At 40.5% G+C, this 20,040-nt stretch overlaps 1 protein-coding gene across 3 annotated transcripts in view; it reads right to left on the bottom strand.

Moving 5' to 3' along the window:
• Positions 1 to 20,040, bottom strand: part of ITPR1 (inositol 1,4,5-trisphosphate receptor type 1) — a 252,648-nt gene that overhangs the window by 87,899 nt on the left and 144,709 nt on the right. For 2 of the 3 annotated variants that reach the window (XM_034777902.1, XM_034777903.1), the window contains 5 exons: positions 19,323 to 19,507; positions 18,578 to 18,726; positions 17,688 to 17,799; positions 11,671 to 11,703; positions 1,403 to 1,438 (listed from right to left, as the gene is read on the bottom strand). In XM_034777902.1, coding sequence (XP_034633793.1) covers positions 1,403 to 1,438; positions 11,671 to 11,703; positions 17,688 to 17,799; positions 18,578 to 18,726; positions 19,323 to 19,507 — 515 coding nt within the window. The remainder of the gene's footprint in view (positions 1 to 1,402; positions 1,439 to 11,670; positions 11,704 to 17,687; positions 17,800 to 18,577; positions 18,727 to 19,322; positions 19,508 to 20,040) is intronic. The other variant, XM_034777904.1, reaches the window with a different exon arrangement.

Genomic DNA, 20,040 nt, shown 5'->3' with positions numbered 1-20,040 from the left:
GAAGAAGAAAAAAAAGACCAGGTTCTTGGCAACTCATACGTGCATTACATCCATGCATACACACTTATACACACACAAACACACACCATTTCTGGAGGAAATGTCATTATTTTGACACACCTCACTCTGGCCAATTAGGAAGTCCAGTCTCTTGCGAAGGTGGAAGACATTTGGCATATAATGCCAATGTCAATGCCTCACTTCTGTTTGGGGCTTTCAATGTATTTTTCTTCTGCTGTGCAGAGTAAATACTATGGCAGGTATAATGGTGAAAGCCAAATGGCTCTTCTCTTTGAACAAGGCAGATTTTTAGAACAGAACAATGTCTCATACTGTTGATGGCTTCGAAAGCATTTGGATCATTCATGACAATCATTTTTCAGGGACTGATTTAACACTACGAGGCTATTTCCCACATGTCTCATTGAATTCATTCTGTAACCACTGAGCACTTAAGACAGACATTCAAACACTACTCCACAAACGCTACTTATAATAAAGTTCCAAAGTACTGAAAACTGCATTTTTCTCTTCATCATTTACAACAAATCCATAATACTGCTTAGTCACATAAAATTCTTTACATAGCCTAGGCAATTGAAAAGAAGCTAGACTTAAGCTTCCATATAGCTTTAATCAAGAGTAAAAACTGATCTGGTAGGCAGTGGTAGACTCTGTGCCAACCGCATCATTGGTTGCTTCATTAGTTTCAAAAGAATTCAAGCTTTATTTATTTATTTACGAATTTATGAAAAGTGCTAGTCCTAAATGTTTTCGGTGGATAAATTGTTGAATATGAACCGATTCATCCTAATGGGTGTTAACCTTGTAGTGTAATGATGAAAACTGAAAGGTCAACTTTACTATTTCACGGAGTCTTTTTAAAAACAGGAATATTCGACTATTCTGGATTTGTTGAACTGGGTAAAGTTCCACTATTTTCTCACCCCTCCCCACCACTCACCTCCAAACCTCTTGTTTTTAACATGCAAGGATAAAATGATTTCGAATCTGTGATTTCCCCTAGAAGTGAGAGGAATGAAACCTAGTTCTTTCACACACGGGATCTGAGCTGAGACTTTCAACGTAGTGCCTCCATTAAAGACGCCTGGCTGAATTACCTGCACCTCTTTGAAAGTTTCAGTCTTTGCTCCTTTGGGGCTCTTAATGGTACTATATGAGAACAAGTTTTGAATTGGTAAGAGACCTATTTTTTTTTCCCCATTGGCAAGAATATTTTTATACTGGATTGAACCATTTCAGCAAGGCTGCATACATCCCTCTGCCTACATCATTCAATAAAACACAACAACACAGATTTGACCAACGAGAAAGACATTTAAGCATGACTACTTAAAACACCAATATTTGTGTGTTTTACAAATATAGGTGGGCGACACACCTCTACAGAGCTTTCCGTTTCTGGAGGTTGCGGCAGCTAGTTGAAAGTAAAATGCAGATAATTAGTCATAGTTCAGGAATGTTTCATCTAAACAGAAATCTAATGGTCAACACTTAGGAAGAGGGGAATTTAAAAACCAACCAAAACAAAAAACACAAAAAACTTTCCATGGATTTTCTGCCACTCATTTGACCTTAGCTGCATCATCTTGCTGAATTATGGCATAATTTTGGTTTCTACACATACTGAAAGAAGTTTACTGTTTACATGTATATTGCTGATAAGGGACCAAGTTTTCCAAAGTGCACCTGCTAAAGTTGCATGTCCCCAACTTGCTCACATGAACTACCAATGCAGAAGAACACACCCTGATTTACAGGTGCATGTGGTTTCATGCCTGCATTAGCACACATGCAACTGGAGATGCACAAACATGGCCTTTCCAAAATCTGCCCCCAAAACATACACTGACATATATGGTGAATTTAACACATTTTAGTGTAGTGGCTTAATCCCCAATGGGGGTAAATCACTGTCTGAATACAACGCGCAGCAGACATCTGTTTTAGGATATGGATTCTGAAAGGGCATTTTCAGTGGATTGTCATTTATAAGATAAATATTCTTTTTCTGAAATTACAGTATTAGACATCAGCAACCAAGTAGGAAGCTAAAGGGGGATGAATAGATTTTCCATTTAAAATGTGATGCAACATGTTAACACAAATTAAGATGAGTCTACCCATGTCACCTAGTAAAATTTAGACATTCAGCACAGACATACGAGACCTATAAAGCCTTTTTAACATGGGTAATTAATTTATTTTCTCTGAAGCAGACACAAAGAACTAATTATGACTATTTATGAAATAGGAGCATTTAGAGATGCCGAACAAGGTCAGCAACCTGCTGTGCTAGGTGCTGTACACACTCATAATAGTCAATCCCTGCCCCAAAGAGTTTACAACCTAAAAATCGACAAATGAGACAATGGGTAGGAGAAAAGAGGCATCATGCTAATTTTAAAGATGAAAAACAGGCACAAGCAGATTAAGTGACTTGCCTAAGGTCAGACTGGATACCTATACTAGGACCAGGATTTGAACCCAGATCTTCCGAGGGCCAGTCCAGAGCCTTAACCGCAAGACCACACAAACACGCTTTCAATCTGCGACCTTGTAGTAGAGTGACTGTGGTGAATCAGTTTTCAGGATATCAGCTCAACATCAGCAATAGAGTAGGGCAAAACAGGCAGGAAAATAGAGGAAGGCAACCAAGCTGAGGAAGTCTAAGGTGGAGAGGTTCCACTGCTCAGGAAAGAGGCAGAGGAACTGATATTTTCCACCTTGGCATTCAGTGGGGAGGGATTCCATGATCAGGAAAAGCCATTTTCCTTATTTCTTCTAATCAACTTTCCTCCTGGCTGATTCACATGCCTCTCGGGTACATTATTTCCTTGCATTGTCATTACTATGTATTCTGGAAATTTAACAAGCATATAAGCCACTGAAGTCTTGGTCAAACGGGAGGTTGGAGTATTTAAGCTAGGAGAACAAAAGTTAAACAGGAAGAACCTAATTTATGCAGGAACTTTGTCTTCATCTACCTAGTAAGCATTACCAAACACACTCTAGTTGCTCAACAAATAATATTGGAATTGCCGTTCCAGACCATTAGTTGGTCTGAACTCTTTATCCAGACCACACCAGCAGCCAGTACGCAACTTGCTTCAGAGCAAAGTGAAAAAGCCCTCTTATTAATAAAGTAATAATCAATCTGCTTACCGATAACACAAGCTCAACTGCACACACCTCTGTTGAGAGAATTAACTGTGGTCTTCTTTTCAAAGACTGAGAAACTGAACCAGAAAGGTGAAGGTCCCGATCCAGGGTACGGAGGGTGTCAGAGTCTGAACTAGAACACCCTGGTCTTGTGCTCTTACCACACACTAACCAAGCAGATATGTGCATGTTTTAGGACTGAAATTTGCCAGAGCTATAAAGAATCCAAAAGAAGTTAATTTGATCCCATAGAGAAAAGTGATTTACAGGAATTAGGAAGAGGAAGTATTTGAGACAGAAAAGACATTGTCTTCCAAATTAAACAGGAAAAGGGATATAGGGTTTTGGGGCCCAATCTTATAAAGTGAACTGGTTGGGGAAACCTTGCTCCCAGAAAGAGTTCAGCAACTTCAAATGATGGGAACTTCATGCAGTCCTGAGGATCAGCTCACCTGTAACAGGGCTTTAGCAATCAGTCAGTAAGACTAAAAAACTGAATAATGAGATTGACTGGATTGTTTTCATCAGAACTGACTAAAAGAAGCAAAGAAATGTTGAGTTAGGGGTGTCATGCTATCCTTAGCAGTGTTTAGCAGGGTAAACAAAATATTTGCATAGGCTTTAGAGAAGGATGGTCCAACGGTTAAAGTGTTAACCTGGGAGCCATCTGTAATCCCCTGCTCTGCCATAGATTTTCTGTATGACCTTGGATTATGACAATCTCGCTTTGCCTCAGGTTCTCTCATCCATAGGCGCCAACTTCGTGGGTGATCCAGGGCTGGAGCACCCATGGGGAAAAAATTAGCGGGTGCTCTGCACCCACCGGCAGCCAAGCTCCCTCCTCCTCGCCTCCTCCCCCACCCCGAGCATGCCAAGTCCCCGCTCCTTCCCCTCCCAGCACTTCCCACCTCCCCGCCGCCCAACAGCTGTTTGGCAGTGCTTAGGAGTTTCCAGGAGGGAGAGGAAGGAGCGGGGATGTGGCGCGCTCAGGGGAAGAGGCAGAGAAGAGGTGGGAAAAGGTGGGGTGGGGCAGGGACTTTGGGGAAGGAGTGGAATGGAGGTGGGGCGAGGGCGGTGCAGGGGCAGGAGGAGGCGGGGCCAGGGGCGGGGAAAGCGGGGGAGAGCACCCACCAGGCAGAGGGGAAGTCAGCGCCTATGCTCTCATCTATAAAATGGAGAAAACGTTGAGGATAAGTGCATTCCAGATTATAAGATACTAAGATATTGCAGTACTGGGTGCCATATAAGCACCAGAGATAAAGCATTCAGCTTCAAAATGTTAAACTAAAATGGAATAGATGGCAAGGTCGGAGAAGAGCATAGAAAATTTCCTTTTTACTAACAATAAGGAAAGTGCCATTCAACTTGCTGTACAAGAAGAGGATACTTTGAAGCTGCCCCTACCTACAAGTTTGGCAAATAAACCTTTGTTATTAGCCATACCAGAATTATTATTATTTTGACCTACTGTTGACCTGAATGTTTCTAACAGTGACTTCTCATTTGTTATGGAATAGGTATCTCCCGAAAAGCAACTCATCTGACTCAAGAGTGAATGTACCCATTTCAGCGGTTGGTACAATCAATTAACTGAGTAAGCGTGTACTTATTACATCACTTCACAGCTGACCTAAAAGGGAAAAGTTTGAGTTTTTGATCCTCTTTTGCCTTTATGTTTTATACAGAAGGCCTGAAAGTTTAAGGTTTTTATCGAATTGATTTTTTACATGAGAAGTTGAGAATTTGCCTATTCTGTTTTTCCTGAAGACTACAGTCACCAGGGGAAACTAGCAAGTGATTGATATTGAAGATAAAAATGAAGATAAAAATTGCACAACAGAAGAAAATATTTTTTTTCAGACTTGAAAACTTTGGAGTTCTTTACTTTTTTGCTATGTTATTTAGCTCAAATGTCTAGCAAACAGCTAGAACAAAAGATCTCTGTTAAAGGTTTGTGACTCTTTCAAACAAAGTACTGAGAGAGCTTCCAATTCATTTCACTGGGTCCTGAAATGAATCCCCTCAGCAAAATAGGGGAGAGAAGACCTGCTATTCTTGACATTTCTAAGGTAGAAAAGTAACAGGTGAAAAACATCTTTTTTTTTTTTAATGAGAGAGAGTATGTGTGTGAAAAAGAGACAACAACATTTCAGGCTTTTGCTATGAAAAGAAATGAGACATATTGAATAAAAATTTGATCCTTTCCCCTCTCTCTACCCCCACTGAATTTTGACATTCTGATGAAAAAGTCAAAATTACAAGTTTCAAAAATGTTCTGTCTTGGTTACTGAGAAGCAAAAATAAGGCCAAATCCATTTTGTCCTCCTCAGGTCACCTTTGATCATCCAGGTTTCAGAGTGGTAGCCATGTTAGTCTGTATCAGCAAAAACAATGAGGAGTCCTCGTGGCACCTTAGACACTAACAAATGTATTTGGGCATAAGCTTTGAAGTGGGTTTTGGCCCACGAACGCTTATGCCCACATAAATGTGTTAGTCTCTAAGGTGCCACAAGGACTCCTCATTGTTTTTGATCATACAGTACATTCAGAAGATGGTGTAACCTGGCTGATACACTTCTTGGTGTTCAGCTTCCCCATGCCTATACTGGCTTATTCCAGCTTCTTCACAACACTATTTAGCCAGAGGATTACAACCTTTTTCACTCCTGACACAATACCCAAAGATTTCCACAATTCAGCTTCCATCTCCCTAAGGTCAGTTCCATGTGCACGTCTGAGGAGTCTCCAATGAACCCGCTTAAAAAACAGACCAGAAACCAGAGACTTAATTTCCTCTACTTGAGATATAATTCAAACGCTGTTTACGTACAAAATACACAACAGCAATGATTGTGGCATGAGATCTTTCTATGAGGGATATAATTTCATCTTTAAAAGTGCATCTAACTAGCATTTATCATGTTAATTGATCTCCCATCTTAGATCTGGAAAACAACACATTCTGAACTTCATCCAGTTGTGGCAATGTAGTTTTACAGCTTATCATCGATACACATCACTGCAAAGATTATTGCAGCCAATCCCTTTTCATCAAGGATTTCAGTTCCCTTTTCACCTACTTGAAACCTCGAAAACCAAAAAAAGCCCCCACCCACATTGAATGGGTTTGCTGGTATATTTCTCTGGAGCTTGCTTATCAACCACATAAAGAGAACAAATCCTTTTTATTGAACTGAAGTCAACATTTTACTAGAAGTTACTTTAATTCACCCGCTTAATGCCTTCAGTACCCGTTAATGTCAAGGCAAGTTGCGGGTGCTTAGCGGCTTGTTAGATCTGGTCTCTTTCTGCTTTGCTAACTATATGCAAAGAAAGAGTGGATGGGGATGCGCGTTGAATAGGGGTTCATAACTTATGTGCAAATACTCTTGGACATATAAACATTAGCTTTACTGATCAATGATAGAGAAATTCACAGAACTCTGCTGAACCTCTTTCAAATACACAGCCTACCTGAATAATAAGATACTAGATCTAATCATTTTGGAGCAACGTTACTGTAAAAAGAAATAGCAACTGTATAGCTGCTGCAACTGCTTCTGTAGCCTCGGACACTGGCAGAAACAGTGCAGACTGAACAGTAAACAGTTCCACCACATTTATTGGCAATTACTGCTGAAGGTCACACATCAGCAACGAGCACGAATTCCAGGAAAAAAAGCTGCTCTTATGTAACTGCTGCTTGAATGTTGGCAGGTGCCCAATGGAGCAGTTCACCGCAATATGGGAGGAAAAAAAAAAAAAAAGAAAAAAGTAGGACATCTCTCCGTTACATTCAGCATCATCAGATCGCCCCCTTAAGGTGAAGTTTAACAGTTCTCTCCTCTTTAATGCTCTTCTCTTTCCATACATATTAATTTGTTCTGGGATTTATAAATCCCTTACCCACTATCTCACTACTTTCATTGCAGCTCTTATCTTCACATAGCTAGGCAGGTTGCTTTGTCTCTAGCACCTGTTAAAATCCTGTGACAGACTGCAATAGGGGTTTGAAATTAAACAGCTTCTGAAAGCACTTTGCCAATACATTAATGCTCCTTAATCACAGTGAACCCAAAATTCAAGTATTCACCCAGACCTACATTTTCAGCATAGCAGCTCTGATCATATATGGTACCTGGTCTACAATGTGGGAGGGGGGGGAGGAATTTAGCTTAAAAAACCCAAACTATTTCATACTTTTTTCACTGAACTACTGCAGTGGGTTTAGTACTGTCACAAGAGGTAAGATTTCCTTGATGCCTCATGAATAACTGTAGACAGAAGACCAAATTCTCTTCACATGCTGGTGCAAATTGGGAGCAACTCCACTTAAATCAATGGAGTTACACCAATGCAAGACAGTGCAAGTACTGTAAATGGTAAGAGTCATGCCCACAGCAGCTTCTAGGGAGAACTCTTGTCTGTGTCTCATGTCAGGGTTTTCCATTTTCTTTACTATTAGAAACATTTGCATAAGGCCCGTGTTAAAAAGTTCATATTTGTCAGTATATTGTCCACCTAGAAAGTCATAACCTTCAACTCATGACATCAATCTGGTGCTGTGTAAAGGATTGCAAAGATCAACAACTACTTCAAGAAGGCACCAAAGAGCAATAACAGAAACTCTGAACACATCTGTGAACTAACTCGTATTACTATTACTAGTAGTAGCAGTACACGTACTTTTTTTTTTTTGTTAAAAGGGAAACAAAACAAGAAATGACATGGACTATAGCTCTCTTTAGAAATAAGGCTTTCCCTCAGTTTTTCAAGACCAGTCTGCTAATCTTCATTTACATTTTGGGTCTATAAGAACTCCCTCCAAATGGACACCCATTCAAAACTCTGGGCACTCTCAACATACAGAAGAGCATAGGGAGACACAAAGTAAAAGTTGACCATAGCAGCACCACTTCTTCCTTCCACCCAACCACACATCATCTGACCAATACTGCTTGAAACCCTCCATTACTATACTTTTGGCCTTAGACCTTGGGCCTCAGTCTTTTGCTCACTCAAATCAGTGAGCTTCACAGCACATCCGGAAAGTCTACACATTCGGATTACATTAGACCTTATGGAGAAAGCAATCTTGAGGAAAGGGATCCTTATAAGAGGGCAGAAGGTTCCCTTTAAATGAGGAGGGATGAGCTTGAAAATTTCTGCTGTTCACTATGATGGTAGTAAGGTAAGGGAAGAGAAGTGGTCCCAGGCAGACAGGTCCCAAGCCCTTTGTAGATCAAAACTAGCTCCTTAATGACACTTTGGGGTTATTCGTTCTCTAGTTTTCAGGGATGTGTGTGTCATGTAAGACTTACTGGTCTTAAGTTCTAATGCATCTAATTCTAGACCTGTACACTTATTTTGGTGGGACTGCTTGCGCATTAAAAAAAAAAAAAGAGGATCTACCACAAATTTACTGGACCCCGCGTTTCCTGTGAAACACACTGCAGCATTGTGAATTCTCTCCCTTGGAAGTAAAACATTTTTCACTGAACCCAGATAAACTGCTGTGCAACTGCCAATATCCTATGTAAAATCCCTTAGCATTCCATTCGCACGTCTAGTTCAAAATGGATTATGGACCAAGGACTATGTTAACGGAGAGTTTAAAAAAAACGCAAACAACCCAACAACAACAACACTCTCCTACCCTCCACTCCTCGCAGATGGTGACTCCACCACAGTTTTCAAAGTAAATCCGTGAATGTAAACCAAATGAACCAGATCAATGTAAAGAAATTGGGTAAAAGTCACTAGTCTGTTCTTAATTCACACCACAGTTCCTTGATATTGCAAAAGTCTCAGAACAATAATCTGACAGGCTAATCAACATACAATGTGTCCGTGTCATAACTGTTGGGCATAGCCGGAACGGTTATGACCACACAATTATGGCCCTTTATAATTCTTCCTGTTATGCAGGGGATTTCCTACTCAACAGGGTGAATTCCAGCACTGTTCACTGAGTAACAGACACTCCCTTTCCACAGGACAGAAAGGATTTTAAGAGAGACTCCACCGTCTTTGGTTTAGAGTTTCCTCATTACTGAAAGTGTAAGTAATAAATAATGTTGTGACTGTGGCATTTAGCGTTCCCCTTTTTAAAAAAAAAAACAAAACGAACCAAAAAAAACAATTAAAGGCAAGATTTTGAACCTATCCTTTTCCAAAAGTATCTTACAATAGCTACTTAGAATGCCAGAAAGACTGTGAAATTAGCTCTGAATTATGTCATAATACAATAACAATATTACCTCACCAACAGAAGGTCTTCTCTGAGGGGCAGGAGTGAGTGAAAAACCATTTGAGCCATTCAGAAAAACTAGACTGTTCAGAGCTTAGCAGCTGGAGAAACTAAAAATAAGGAGTTCTGTTTTCTTTGACCCCAACTTTTACAGTTGCCAGCAGAAACTATGATGGGAAACATCACAGCTTCCTTTGAGAATTCTCAAAAAATCCTAACCTCTGCCAGCATCTCTCTTCATAAACAGACACTGTTCATTTCCTGTGTGTTTATAAACACACCTGCTCCATCCATGGAATTGTTCCATAAGGGAGCAATAAAGCTCTTATTTGCAGCCAGAAGACTAAGTTCTAAATTGGGTCTGCACACTCTAACTGATTTATTGAGGAATGAGATGGAACATTATGGCCAGAGACTCAGAGGAAAGAAAGAGGGAGTTTCATTTTATGACTTTAATTTGCAATTAAACAATCTCAAGTTCTGTCTGAAGTTTCTCCAAGATAAATTATACATACCATTTGGGGAAACTGCACCCCCACAGAAAGCTAAAGGGTCTAGCACCTGATTGAAATGTTAATGTGTTATAAATTAACTTCTCAAAAACAGAGCCCATCTCCAGTGGAGCAGTCTAGGTTAGAGAGAAATCTTAATTAGTAAGAAAAAACAAATCACATCCATGGTTTGACATTAAACTCTGCCGCCAACTATTTTAAGCTCCCCTGTGAAGCCTGGAAAGATACAGTGCCTGAGTCTCCTCATATTAGTGTAAGGTGAGGAGTAACTCTACTGAAGTAAAGGGACTTTAAATAGTGTGAAATGAGTAACAGGAAAATCAGCCTCATTCTCTAAATAGATCATACACAGTTTCCATTAATATATGCACTAAGTGAATATAACTGCACACAAACAAAGACAGCTCAGTTCAAGATTGAGCATGATGAGATGGGCAGGTAGGATTCCAAATCCATTTTGACAGACAGGTTCCCAAAATATTATAATTTATTCCTCAAAACAATGGATGTTCCAAAAAAACAATAACTGAGATCATTGCTAGATTAGGGTTAAAGGAAAATGTTTCAGAGGAAGCCAGTTTAGAATATTTTTTAATTTGAAAAAATAGCTGGTATATTTCTCTGTGTGTTTTGCATTTTAAAGGGATCCGTTTTGCCCCAAACCGAAGGCTGGAACAGCACAGAACAAACAAAGCAAGGGCAGAAGAACTTTTGCAATGAAGTTGTTAAATAAGTAAAATATTTGCTGGGCAACAGATATACTGTACAAATATACAGAAAAACAATCAGTCTCTGAATTTGTGCCCACATTTTTGGGGCATACCGGATGGTTGGTGCATATAAAAGTGACAGCATTTGGACATTTAGCTACCTCAACTGGAAGATCTCACTCAAACATGGCCCTTTGCCTTTAACGTAGGCGTGCTGCATTCAGTGTAAACACCCTATTTTAGGCTGCTGCTTTGCCAGGCATAGCTTTACCACCAGGTAGCTTTCACAATATACCCCTACGTTTTCCCACATATTCACAGGCCAAACCCGAATAGGAAGCAACAGTGACCACACCTATATATCCTGCTGAACTCAACAGTCATCAAGTTACTTTCTTTATAGGAAAGAATATCACACAGATCCTATGCAAGGGCCCATCCTCTTCTATTGTCTCAGTTGTGCTATACAAATACATTGTTATGAGCAATCACTCATTAGTTAGTAAGCACAGACAGTTCATTTAGAGTCTCCTCCAATTGGCTTCTCATATTCTTTCCGATCAAGTACAAATGGGTGCCATTAAAACTTAGTATTAACCTTTCCAGATATTTAGGTTAACCACCCTATCTTCCAAATTGTAAGTTAGGCAATACAGTGGTACTATAATTACTGTGGAGTGATAAATGCTAATGTTTTAATGGTACTCACTGCAGCTAGTATTCTAAGAGCACTCAGCTATGATCCTAAGCAGTATGCATACTATTATACCACCAGATGATTGCAGCTTGCCAAAACTACAACTACATTTGGGATAATACTTGGGGATAACGACAGACAGAATTACTTATGGTAACTACCAATGTAGACGCATGGCAGACTAAACTCAGCTACTTCACTAACAGGTGCAGGAGTCAAAACGCTCAAACACTGGAAAGACAGCATGACAGATCACATTGCTACTCATAAAACAAACATCATGGAAACACTGCCATGGAAGAAAAATACAATTAAGACCTCAGCATTATCCAATTCATCAATGGTGATCAACTGGAAAAGAAAAAAGGAGAGAAGAAGAGAGGTTGAAAGCAAACATTAGTAAGCAAAATTACAAATAAATCCCGCATTAGGAACTTTGATATTATTTACCATTTCAGTGCTCTAGTTTGGTATTCTAAAATATCACGAGAGGCATTAAAGGCAAGAGGAAGGCTCTATGATACGGTCATCTTAGCTGACATCTGCTCTACTGGAAATATTCTGCCACAGAACTGAACAGACAGGATGCACTCATGCTTTATTCACCTACCAACTGTCAATCCATACAGATTGGCTACACAAGCACCAAGACCTTCACCCTAGGGCATAATAGTAGGCCCCAGTGTGTGAGTGGTCAGCAACACAAGATACCCATTTTAGAATCTTTACAGAGAGTTGAGGAGAATAGCAGCAAGAAGACAGAGAAGCTGAATTCCAGGTTAAGTCTCAAAATCTGGGTACCAGAGTTTGTACAACTGGCCCTAATAGACTTGCTGCCATCATGCAGAAAACATCTGTATGAGCGAGGTGTTTCAGTGAAAGTCACAGTCTGGGCCTATTTGACACTACTAACGTAGTATGGCTTTCAGCTCATTAGGAATACCACAGCCTATTACTGATCACTGAGAAAGTTGCGCAAATGCCAAGATTTAAGGAGTGTAGTTGTAGCTGTGTCAGTCCCAGGATATTAGAGAGACAAGGTGGGTGAGGTAATATCTTTTATTGGATCAACTTCTGTTGATGAGAGAGAGTGAGAGCTTGTCTCTCTCACCCGCAGAAGTTGGTCCAATAAAAGATAATACCTCACCCACCTTATCTCTCTAAGAAATCTCTTCAGCCATATGTAAAGTTTCAAGCATTCCACAAATGTACAACTGATTTTTTTTATTTATTTTTTTAAAATTCAGATCATGGGAAAATCCAGGAAGTAACATGGGATAACTATGAAATGATGGGAAAGAGAGTGGGAGGAGTGTGTGCACAGCTCTACGTGCTAATTCATAGCACAATAAAAAGGTCAGCCTTTGAAGTGAAAAACCAAAACTCTTGTAACAACTACTTTATGGCATGGGAGGAGGAAGAATCACAGACATTCTGCATTACACTGTGGCCACTCCCACAGTCAAACGGTAGCACAACAGGCTAGCATCTGGGAAAAAGCATTGAGTAGTGAGCTTGGATCTTCAGTCCATAGGCCAGCAGCCAACATTTCTCCCACTGCATCTTAGTAGAAGCAGCATCTGGGCTCTGATCAAGTCCTTTGCATGTTGCACAGAATCACAGCAGTACTGTGGGCAGTCTGGGATGGAACCAGAAGTCAAGTACAGCCTTTGACAAAGGCCTTGGCTGTTGGAGCCAGACAATCTTGTATTTTCTCTAGATGTCCCTTTGGTGGGAGGGAGACTGAGTGAAAATACAAGCCCACAGGAAATACAATGCTGGTGTGTCTGGTTTTTAGTGGGGGGAGAGGAGGTCAGGCATGTTTATAGAGAGGGCAATGCCTCTAAAAAACAGATTGGTTGTCTATTACTAGACTGGCTGATCTCAACTAGTATGCAGTATACAATATAACAAGATCAGACACTAGACAGAAACTTTCCTTACACTTCTTTTGCTAAATTCTACTTCAGGTCTGACCTGCAGCTCTCAATTTCACAATAGACAACTACCAGATCTAGTAGATTATAGTGGCAAGAGAGGTAAACAAATGCCTACTAGTGATTAAGATAATAGTAATTCAAAGTTATTTGGAATAGAGGTCTCCAAATGCCATAGGAGATGACAAATCACATGGTTAAAGTGGGGATGAGCATTGGGGATAGGGCAGAGGACTAGACTTTTGCTGAATAACATGTGAAGTCCTACCCGTAATGGAACTAAAAAGAACTTTGGCTCTGCCAAATAAACTTTTCTCATACTTGAACAGAGCAAAAGCTGAGGTAAAGTTTTACAACAGAGTGGGGAAAAATGAACAGGCACTCATAACTGTACATGCATGCAGAAGTCAGGGCCCTAAACTTTGTCATAACCATTTTAAATTTATTTCAATCATAACCTGACATAGAGCTACTGATTTAGCAAGTTCAGAGAGAGTTTATGAAAATGGGGTATGAAGTCTTTAACCATATTTAAGAAAGGGAAGTAGAAGTGGTAAACAGAGCGGTCTAAGCAGCCTCTCTTTGTTACTAAAATTTCTTACAATATGTAGAAGTATCAAGGAGAAAAGTAGCAGCTATTAGCATTCACAATATTTTCTAGTATAAATTATTTGAATGCCCTTATCTGCAACAGTACTGCTCACACTTCTCAGATTGGTTTACAATAAATTAGGAGTTCTCCTGAACAGATGCAACCCTTTCTACCTTGAGTATCTTCAAGAACCCTAAATTTAACAAGGGTAGCACACGGTTATTTTTACTTCAGAATAGCTTTTAAAGAAATGCGTGTTGCCTTTAAGTGGTGAATAAATGCAGTTAGGAGTAGTCACCAGGTAGAAAATGAATCATTCTACTTCTTGTGGCCAGACAGTCAAAGTTTATCGATAACTAGCAGCTGCTAGTTGGCAGACAGCTTTTCCCCTTACTGAAATCTGCTTCATGGGCTATTCTATTCTCGTACTGCATGTATTATGTAACTGATCAACTATGGTAGAAGTTGATATGTTTCATCTCTGCTTATCTTTAACTTGGAAGATGTTTAGAATTTTGTAGAGCTTTACAGGCCATTTGTGGAGACAACATTTAATTTGGTATCAGTGTTTTAAAATTATTTTCATTATGTTCTCTGGCAATATCTGCAGTTCCAATTTTACCAAAACCCTGGCAAAGCTCTGATAAATGAAGTTTGCTTGAAGCAAAATTTCCAGTTGTATCAGTGTCACTATATACAATAGATGAAACAGATTTTTTTTTAAGACCAGGTTGGTTCAGTTGATTTCAAGATATGCCACACCCAATCTCATTTTACATTCCTTAGGTTGGACATGATTGGTGATGTCCTTACGCTGGTTTTAATGGAAAAACTCGGGATGAACATGCTCCAAAGAGTTTAGTAGCCAACTGTAAAAACCCTGAGGTATCAGTAGTTTATTTGCAATGCCAAGTACACTAGACGCTGGCTCTTGAGTAGTGGCAGATACCACCTCTCAGTCATGAAGTCAACATTTATGTTAATCAGAGATGTGATTGTGGCTTGGGTGGGCATACCTTGCTAGCTGTACAGTTAAAAATAGTGGCTACACCGTGGCACAAATCCCAGCATGGTCTAGCAATACAAGTAGGTACCTAATTCAGGGTCCAGATGGGCTTGTACAGCCCATGCTCCCACATCTTTCCTGCTATTTTCAGCTGTGCTAACTTAATTAAAGCTAGGTTTCATAGGAGTAGCTGTGTTAGTCTGTATCAGAAAAAACAACGAGGAGTCCTTGTGGCACCTTAGAGACTAACAAATTTATTTGGGCATAAGCTTTCGTGGATTATAATCCACTTTGTCAGATGCATGGAGTGGAAAATACAATAGGCAGGTATAAATATACAGCACATTAAAGATGGGAGTTGCCTTACCAAGTGTGTGTGTGTGGGGGGTCAGTGCTAACGAGGCCAATTCAATCAGGGTGGATGTGGCCCATTCCCAACAGTTGACAAGAAGGGGTGAATATCAACAGAGGGGAAACTACTCATTGTAGTGCTAACAGGGCCAATTCAATCAGGGTGGATGTGGCCCATTTCCAAACTAGTGCAGGTATGCCTATCTGAGCTGCAATCACATCTCTGTCTGCAGTGTAGACGCATCCTCAGAAATGAGCCATGGCTACAAAGGACCATCTAAGCCCTTTGCTAGAGCAGCATCATCTCTTTTACAGGTTTTGCCTAGTTGATTTCCATATGAGGCTAGAAAGCAGGTAAAAAGTAAATAAACTAGAGCCAGACAGAGAGAGGTTGAAGGCTCCCAAACAGCAGTGGATTACAGTGATATTCAGCTCAAATTATTGTCGGCTTGTCAAGACTGGAAAGCAGGTTTAAAACATATACATGCAGGATGTTGCCAACACCCCAATCCTACTTGCAGGGAGTTAGGGCATTCCACACAGTTCTTGTTACTTTATTTAAAAGAATGATTACTGCTGCTTGCAAGCAAGGCTTAAAAGCAAGCAACTTCTCAGAGCTAGGCAAAAGGTGCTGAGTTGGGCTGGATCACTGACAGGGGAGGAAGTTGTGACACAGAGAAGCGGGAAGCAGCATTCCCAGATCAGACAGGGAGTGTAGCATTGCCCATCCCCACCTCCAGGGTATTTTCCTGGGAGTCTCCTGCTCATTTACGGTATTGCGTGGGTGCACGGCAGGGACATGTGGCCGGCAATAGCCAACATGCTCATGGGATATTGGAGAAGGATCCTCATCGCTTTGCCTGGTTTATCTTCGAGACTGTTGCACTTGTGGGTTTCACAAGCCTGCTGTTTGCCAAGTGGGGAGTGACATGCCTCATATCCGGCTAACCTTGGAGTGGGCTGAGGCTGCCTGCATCACCCTCAGATTGGCAAACTTCGACTAGCTCATCTTAATGGTTTCTCTACTTTCCACTGCCCACATCAAACAGCACTCCTCATCCTCCCCTGAAGAGACAGCCTTAGACAAGGGTCTGTAAAGAAGCTGTCCAATCTCTAAATTTTTGCCTCAAACTAATGGGTTACCATCATCTAAGACTGACCAACTTAGCACTTTGTCATGACTTCAAACCCAGCTTGCAATTAACTTCTAATTAGAGAGCCTCATTTGTATCACTTAGTAAAACTATTCAATTGTCCATCTGCATAAAAGAACTCTAAGCAAACTGCTCACAGAGATTACCTTTTCTAACAACTCAGTTCAACCACTCAATTGCTTCCTTCCCTGCTTTGTAATTGTTGCCTCTCAAGTGCTCATGGGCAGTTGTTTCTGTGGGCTACAGAGCTATGATTCGGTTTCTTGTGTACTGCAGCTTTTAAGTGTAAGAGTCCCACCTGTCGACGAGAGGGCAAGACCACGAGGCATTTCACGCTGGAGACAAGTTAGAGACACTCTACTTTCTGTCACACAGATTTTAATCTTTGCTCTTTCTTTGCTTGCTGTTTTCCTGAATTTAAAATGAAAGCCATCTAGATTCAAAGCACATTTGAGTCTGTGTATGGAAAACATAATGGTTCTTCTCTTTGTAGCTGTCCCTAAGATGTACGGTACCTGTTCAACTCCTTTCATCCATCAAAGGTCATGCTCTAATCTTTTCATCGCTTGTCACCCTGCTTTGGCATCTTTTATTTTCCATGTCTTCATAAAGAGACAATAGAAGCAGAGCTCTAAAGATGGGATACCTATCCCAGTGTGTCAATACAGCTAAATCGAATTGAAATATGCATCTTTTACTATTTAAGAGTAAAAGTATGGGACTGGGTGTGTAAGTGTGAGAGATACGCACATTATTCAGACGCAGAGGAGAGATCTATAGCTCCAGAAAGAGAAAGACTCCCTCTTGATGGGAAAAAGGAATAGTATTTTAATGGAAAACTATTAAGGTTGTATACCAACCAATCTAGAATTCGAATTCCTCAGTACCACAATAGAGAGAAGCTAACTCAGCTTAATTTTGACTTGTATATAGCTATCAAAAGAATCCTCTTATTGACAGGTCACATGACTGCATGGACAAGTCTCCTGTAAGTAGCTATAACATATGGTTATCTTCTATCATGACAACCAAAAGGAACAGATTCTACATTGCTGATCAGGATGCAAACTATTGCAGAAATTAGACAAACCTGATATTCTAAAATAAGAAGCCAGAGTAATTAACTAACTTTCAATTTAATGTCATGATCTTGAAAGCAATTAGTTGACTAGAAAGGTTTTATCCTTAACCCGAGGTATAAATACAAATTTAAAGGCTTAGTACTGTATTTTCTCTCTCTGAATAGTAAAGACAGTGTTGAACAAAAGCAAAATGATAAACTGTAAATTAAGTACCTTCTCTCCATAGCCTCTATCTTTGGTCATCATTTCCCTGAGTGTCTGTAATACTTTAATACATAGTTTCTCCTCATTCTCCTCCAGCAGCTGTTTAGTGTGTTTTATTAACCTGAAAACAACCAATTGATCATAGTTTGTTTTAGTACTAAATTTTCTAAAAATTAGGACAGGCATTTGTGGCTATCTTATCTTAATGGTCAAAGCTACAACCATGAAGTTAATTAAAATGTGGTTTTGTTAAGGACCAGTATATAGTAAGCTGGCAAGTACCCCCTTAATAGTAACACTTGCTGAGTTATCATGAATACCAGTGAAGCTATGAAGGGAACTCAAGCATTCCCACCTGAACAGCCAGGCAAAAATAAATCTATATATAGGGATCAAGGAATTATATAGGAGAGGGGGAAATTAAAAATTGAAGGTCCACTATGAAAAACCAGTAACATTAACAAGACACTAAATACTGCATCTATTTCCTCATTAAAGAAAAAAAGAACGTGGCCCTTGGATAAGGCAACTGAAAACCATACGATGACACAGACTTCGACTTTGACTCACTACCCCAATGGTAAGAGGTATAAAGGCAAGTGTTTTGTTGACACACTCTTGGGACTAGAGTCAACTGGCCCCAATCTCACTAATAAGGAATAACTCTAAAAATGTGTGTAGTCATTTGTATTACAGTACACCACGGCCATACACTGCTCCAGAATTTGCAAGCATCACCTGCAAGGACAGATTGACCAATATGGACAGCTGTTGTCAACTCCTTCCTGAAGACAAATGAGTTTATTTTCCTGAAGACAAGTCGTGTTTAATACAACACAAGACAGGGGACTGCTCTGCAAGGAAAGCACTCTTGCATAGAGCATAAGGAAACAACTTACTTGCAAATGAAGCCTCCACTTTCACATTTTCTCCTTGCATCTGTGTTCTCTGGGAAGAGCAGCTCTGGCCTATGAAGAACGTCTACCAGCACTGACAATTCAGCCTGCACTAGGGGGCGTAAGCGATCTTCCAAGGCAGATACTATATCCTAGGAAACAACAACATTCAGGTTTTGTCAATCCCAAGCAATATCTTTGGGGACTGTATTTTATAAAGTTTATGAATGGTTTCTGTATCACTGTGTGCCAGGGACTGTATACAGCTGTGCATGCAGGGTCGCCCAGAGAGAGGGACAAGTGGGGCAATTTGCCCCAGGCCCTGGGCCCCGCGAGCCCTGGCCCAGGTCTTCGGCGGCATTTCGGCAGCGTGGGGGCCCTTCAGTCGCTCCGGGTCTTCGGCGGCATTTCAGCGACTGAAGGGCCCCCCGTCACCAAAATGCCGCCAAAGACCCGGACCGCCGCCGGGTGAGTACAAGCACCGCAGCGCCCCCGCTTTGCCCCAGGCCCCCTGAATCCTCTGGGCGACCCTGTGTGCATGTTCCATTACCTGTTTCAATAAATGGTTTACATTTGATTTTACATACAGCATTACACTAGCTTTGGCTGTGGTTATCACATGTGGCATTTTTACTTTGACTCAGAACTCCCAAACTGAAGTAGTAAGTTTGCCTTTTTGTGCCGACATGCAAATATGTGGCTACTAAGATGGCAGAAGTAAGTTGTTAATGCAGCACTCTGTATTCACCTGCAATCTTTCAATGATGTTTCGATAGTCTCTGGAAGCAGCTAGCACGGAGTCTCTACGGGCAGCATTCCTTGCAGTCATTCTCCAGTTCATTGCAGTTTTCTGCACTATGTTGTGTGATTTTAGGAAGAGGTTGTTGACCTGGCTGTCCAAATCCACAGGTATTGCAATTGCTCGACTTTTCGCTGCAACAGACAAAAGTAATAAGAATGGACTCCTTTAGCCCCTACATGCAATCAATAAAGGAACAAGGGGGGATCCCAAGCTGTGCTTCTTTCATACTCTTTTCTGTATATTTTAAATACATTTTATATGATGCTGTTTTCAATCCACAGTGTAATGAATCTGACGCCCTTGGGGCAGTCATAATACCTTAAGTTTAATACAGCCTTTTTCAGACTCAAAGCTTTTTCCTAACTTCACAATGTATGAGCAAGACCATGCCCTCACATACACCTTCATAACTCCCATTAAGGTTAATAGGATGTGCACATCCATCTTATGGAACAATTTGGCCCTATGTCTTACGTCCACAAGGCTTACTGTTCTTGCAACCAATATGCAGTAACTTCTGGGAAGGAACGCGGCAGCCATCTAACAGCACCAATCAGCAGTTCATTGTTTAAAATTGGAGTATGACCATCATATTCAACAGAAACCACAGAGTGAATTTAGGTCAGTAAAAACCCATCGTTTCAGATGCCAAGATGTACTTTCA

This window comes from Trachemys scripta, chromosome 7 (assembly GCF_013100865.1).
Source record: "Trachemys scripta elegans isolate TJP31775 chromosome 7, CAS_Tse_1.0, whole genome shotgun sequence".
NCBI lineage: Eukaryota > Metazoa > Chordata > Testudines > Emydidae > Trachemys > Trachemys scripta.
Note: the sequence above shows the minus strand (reverse complement) of the source record. Positions and strands in the feature narration are given on the sequence as shown.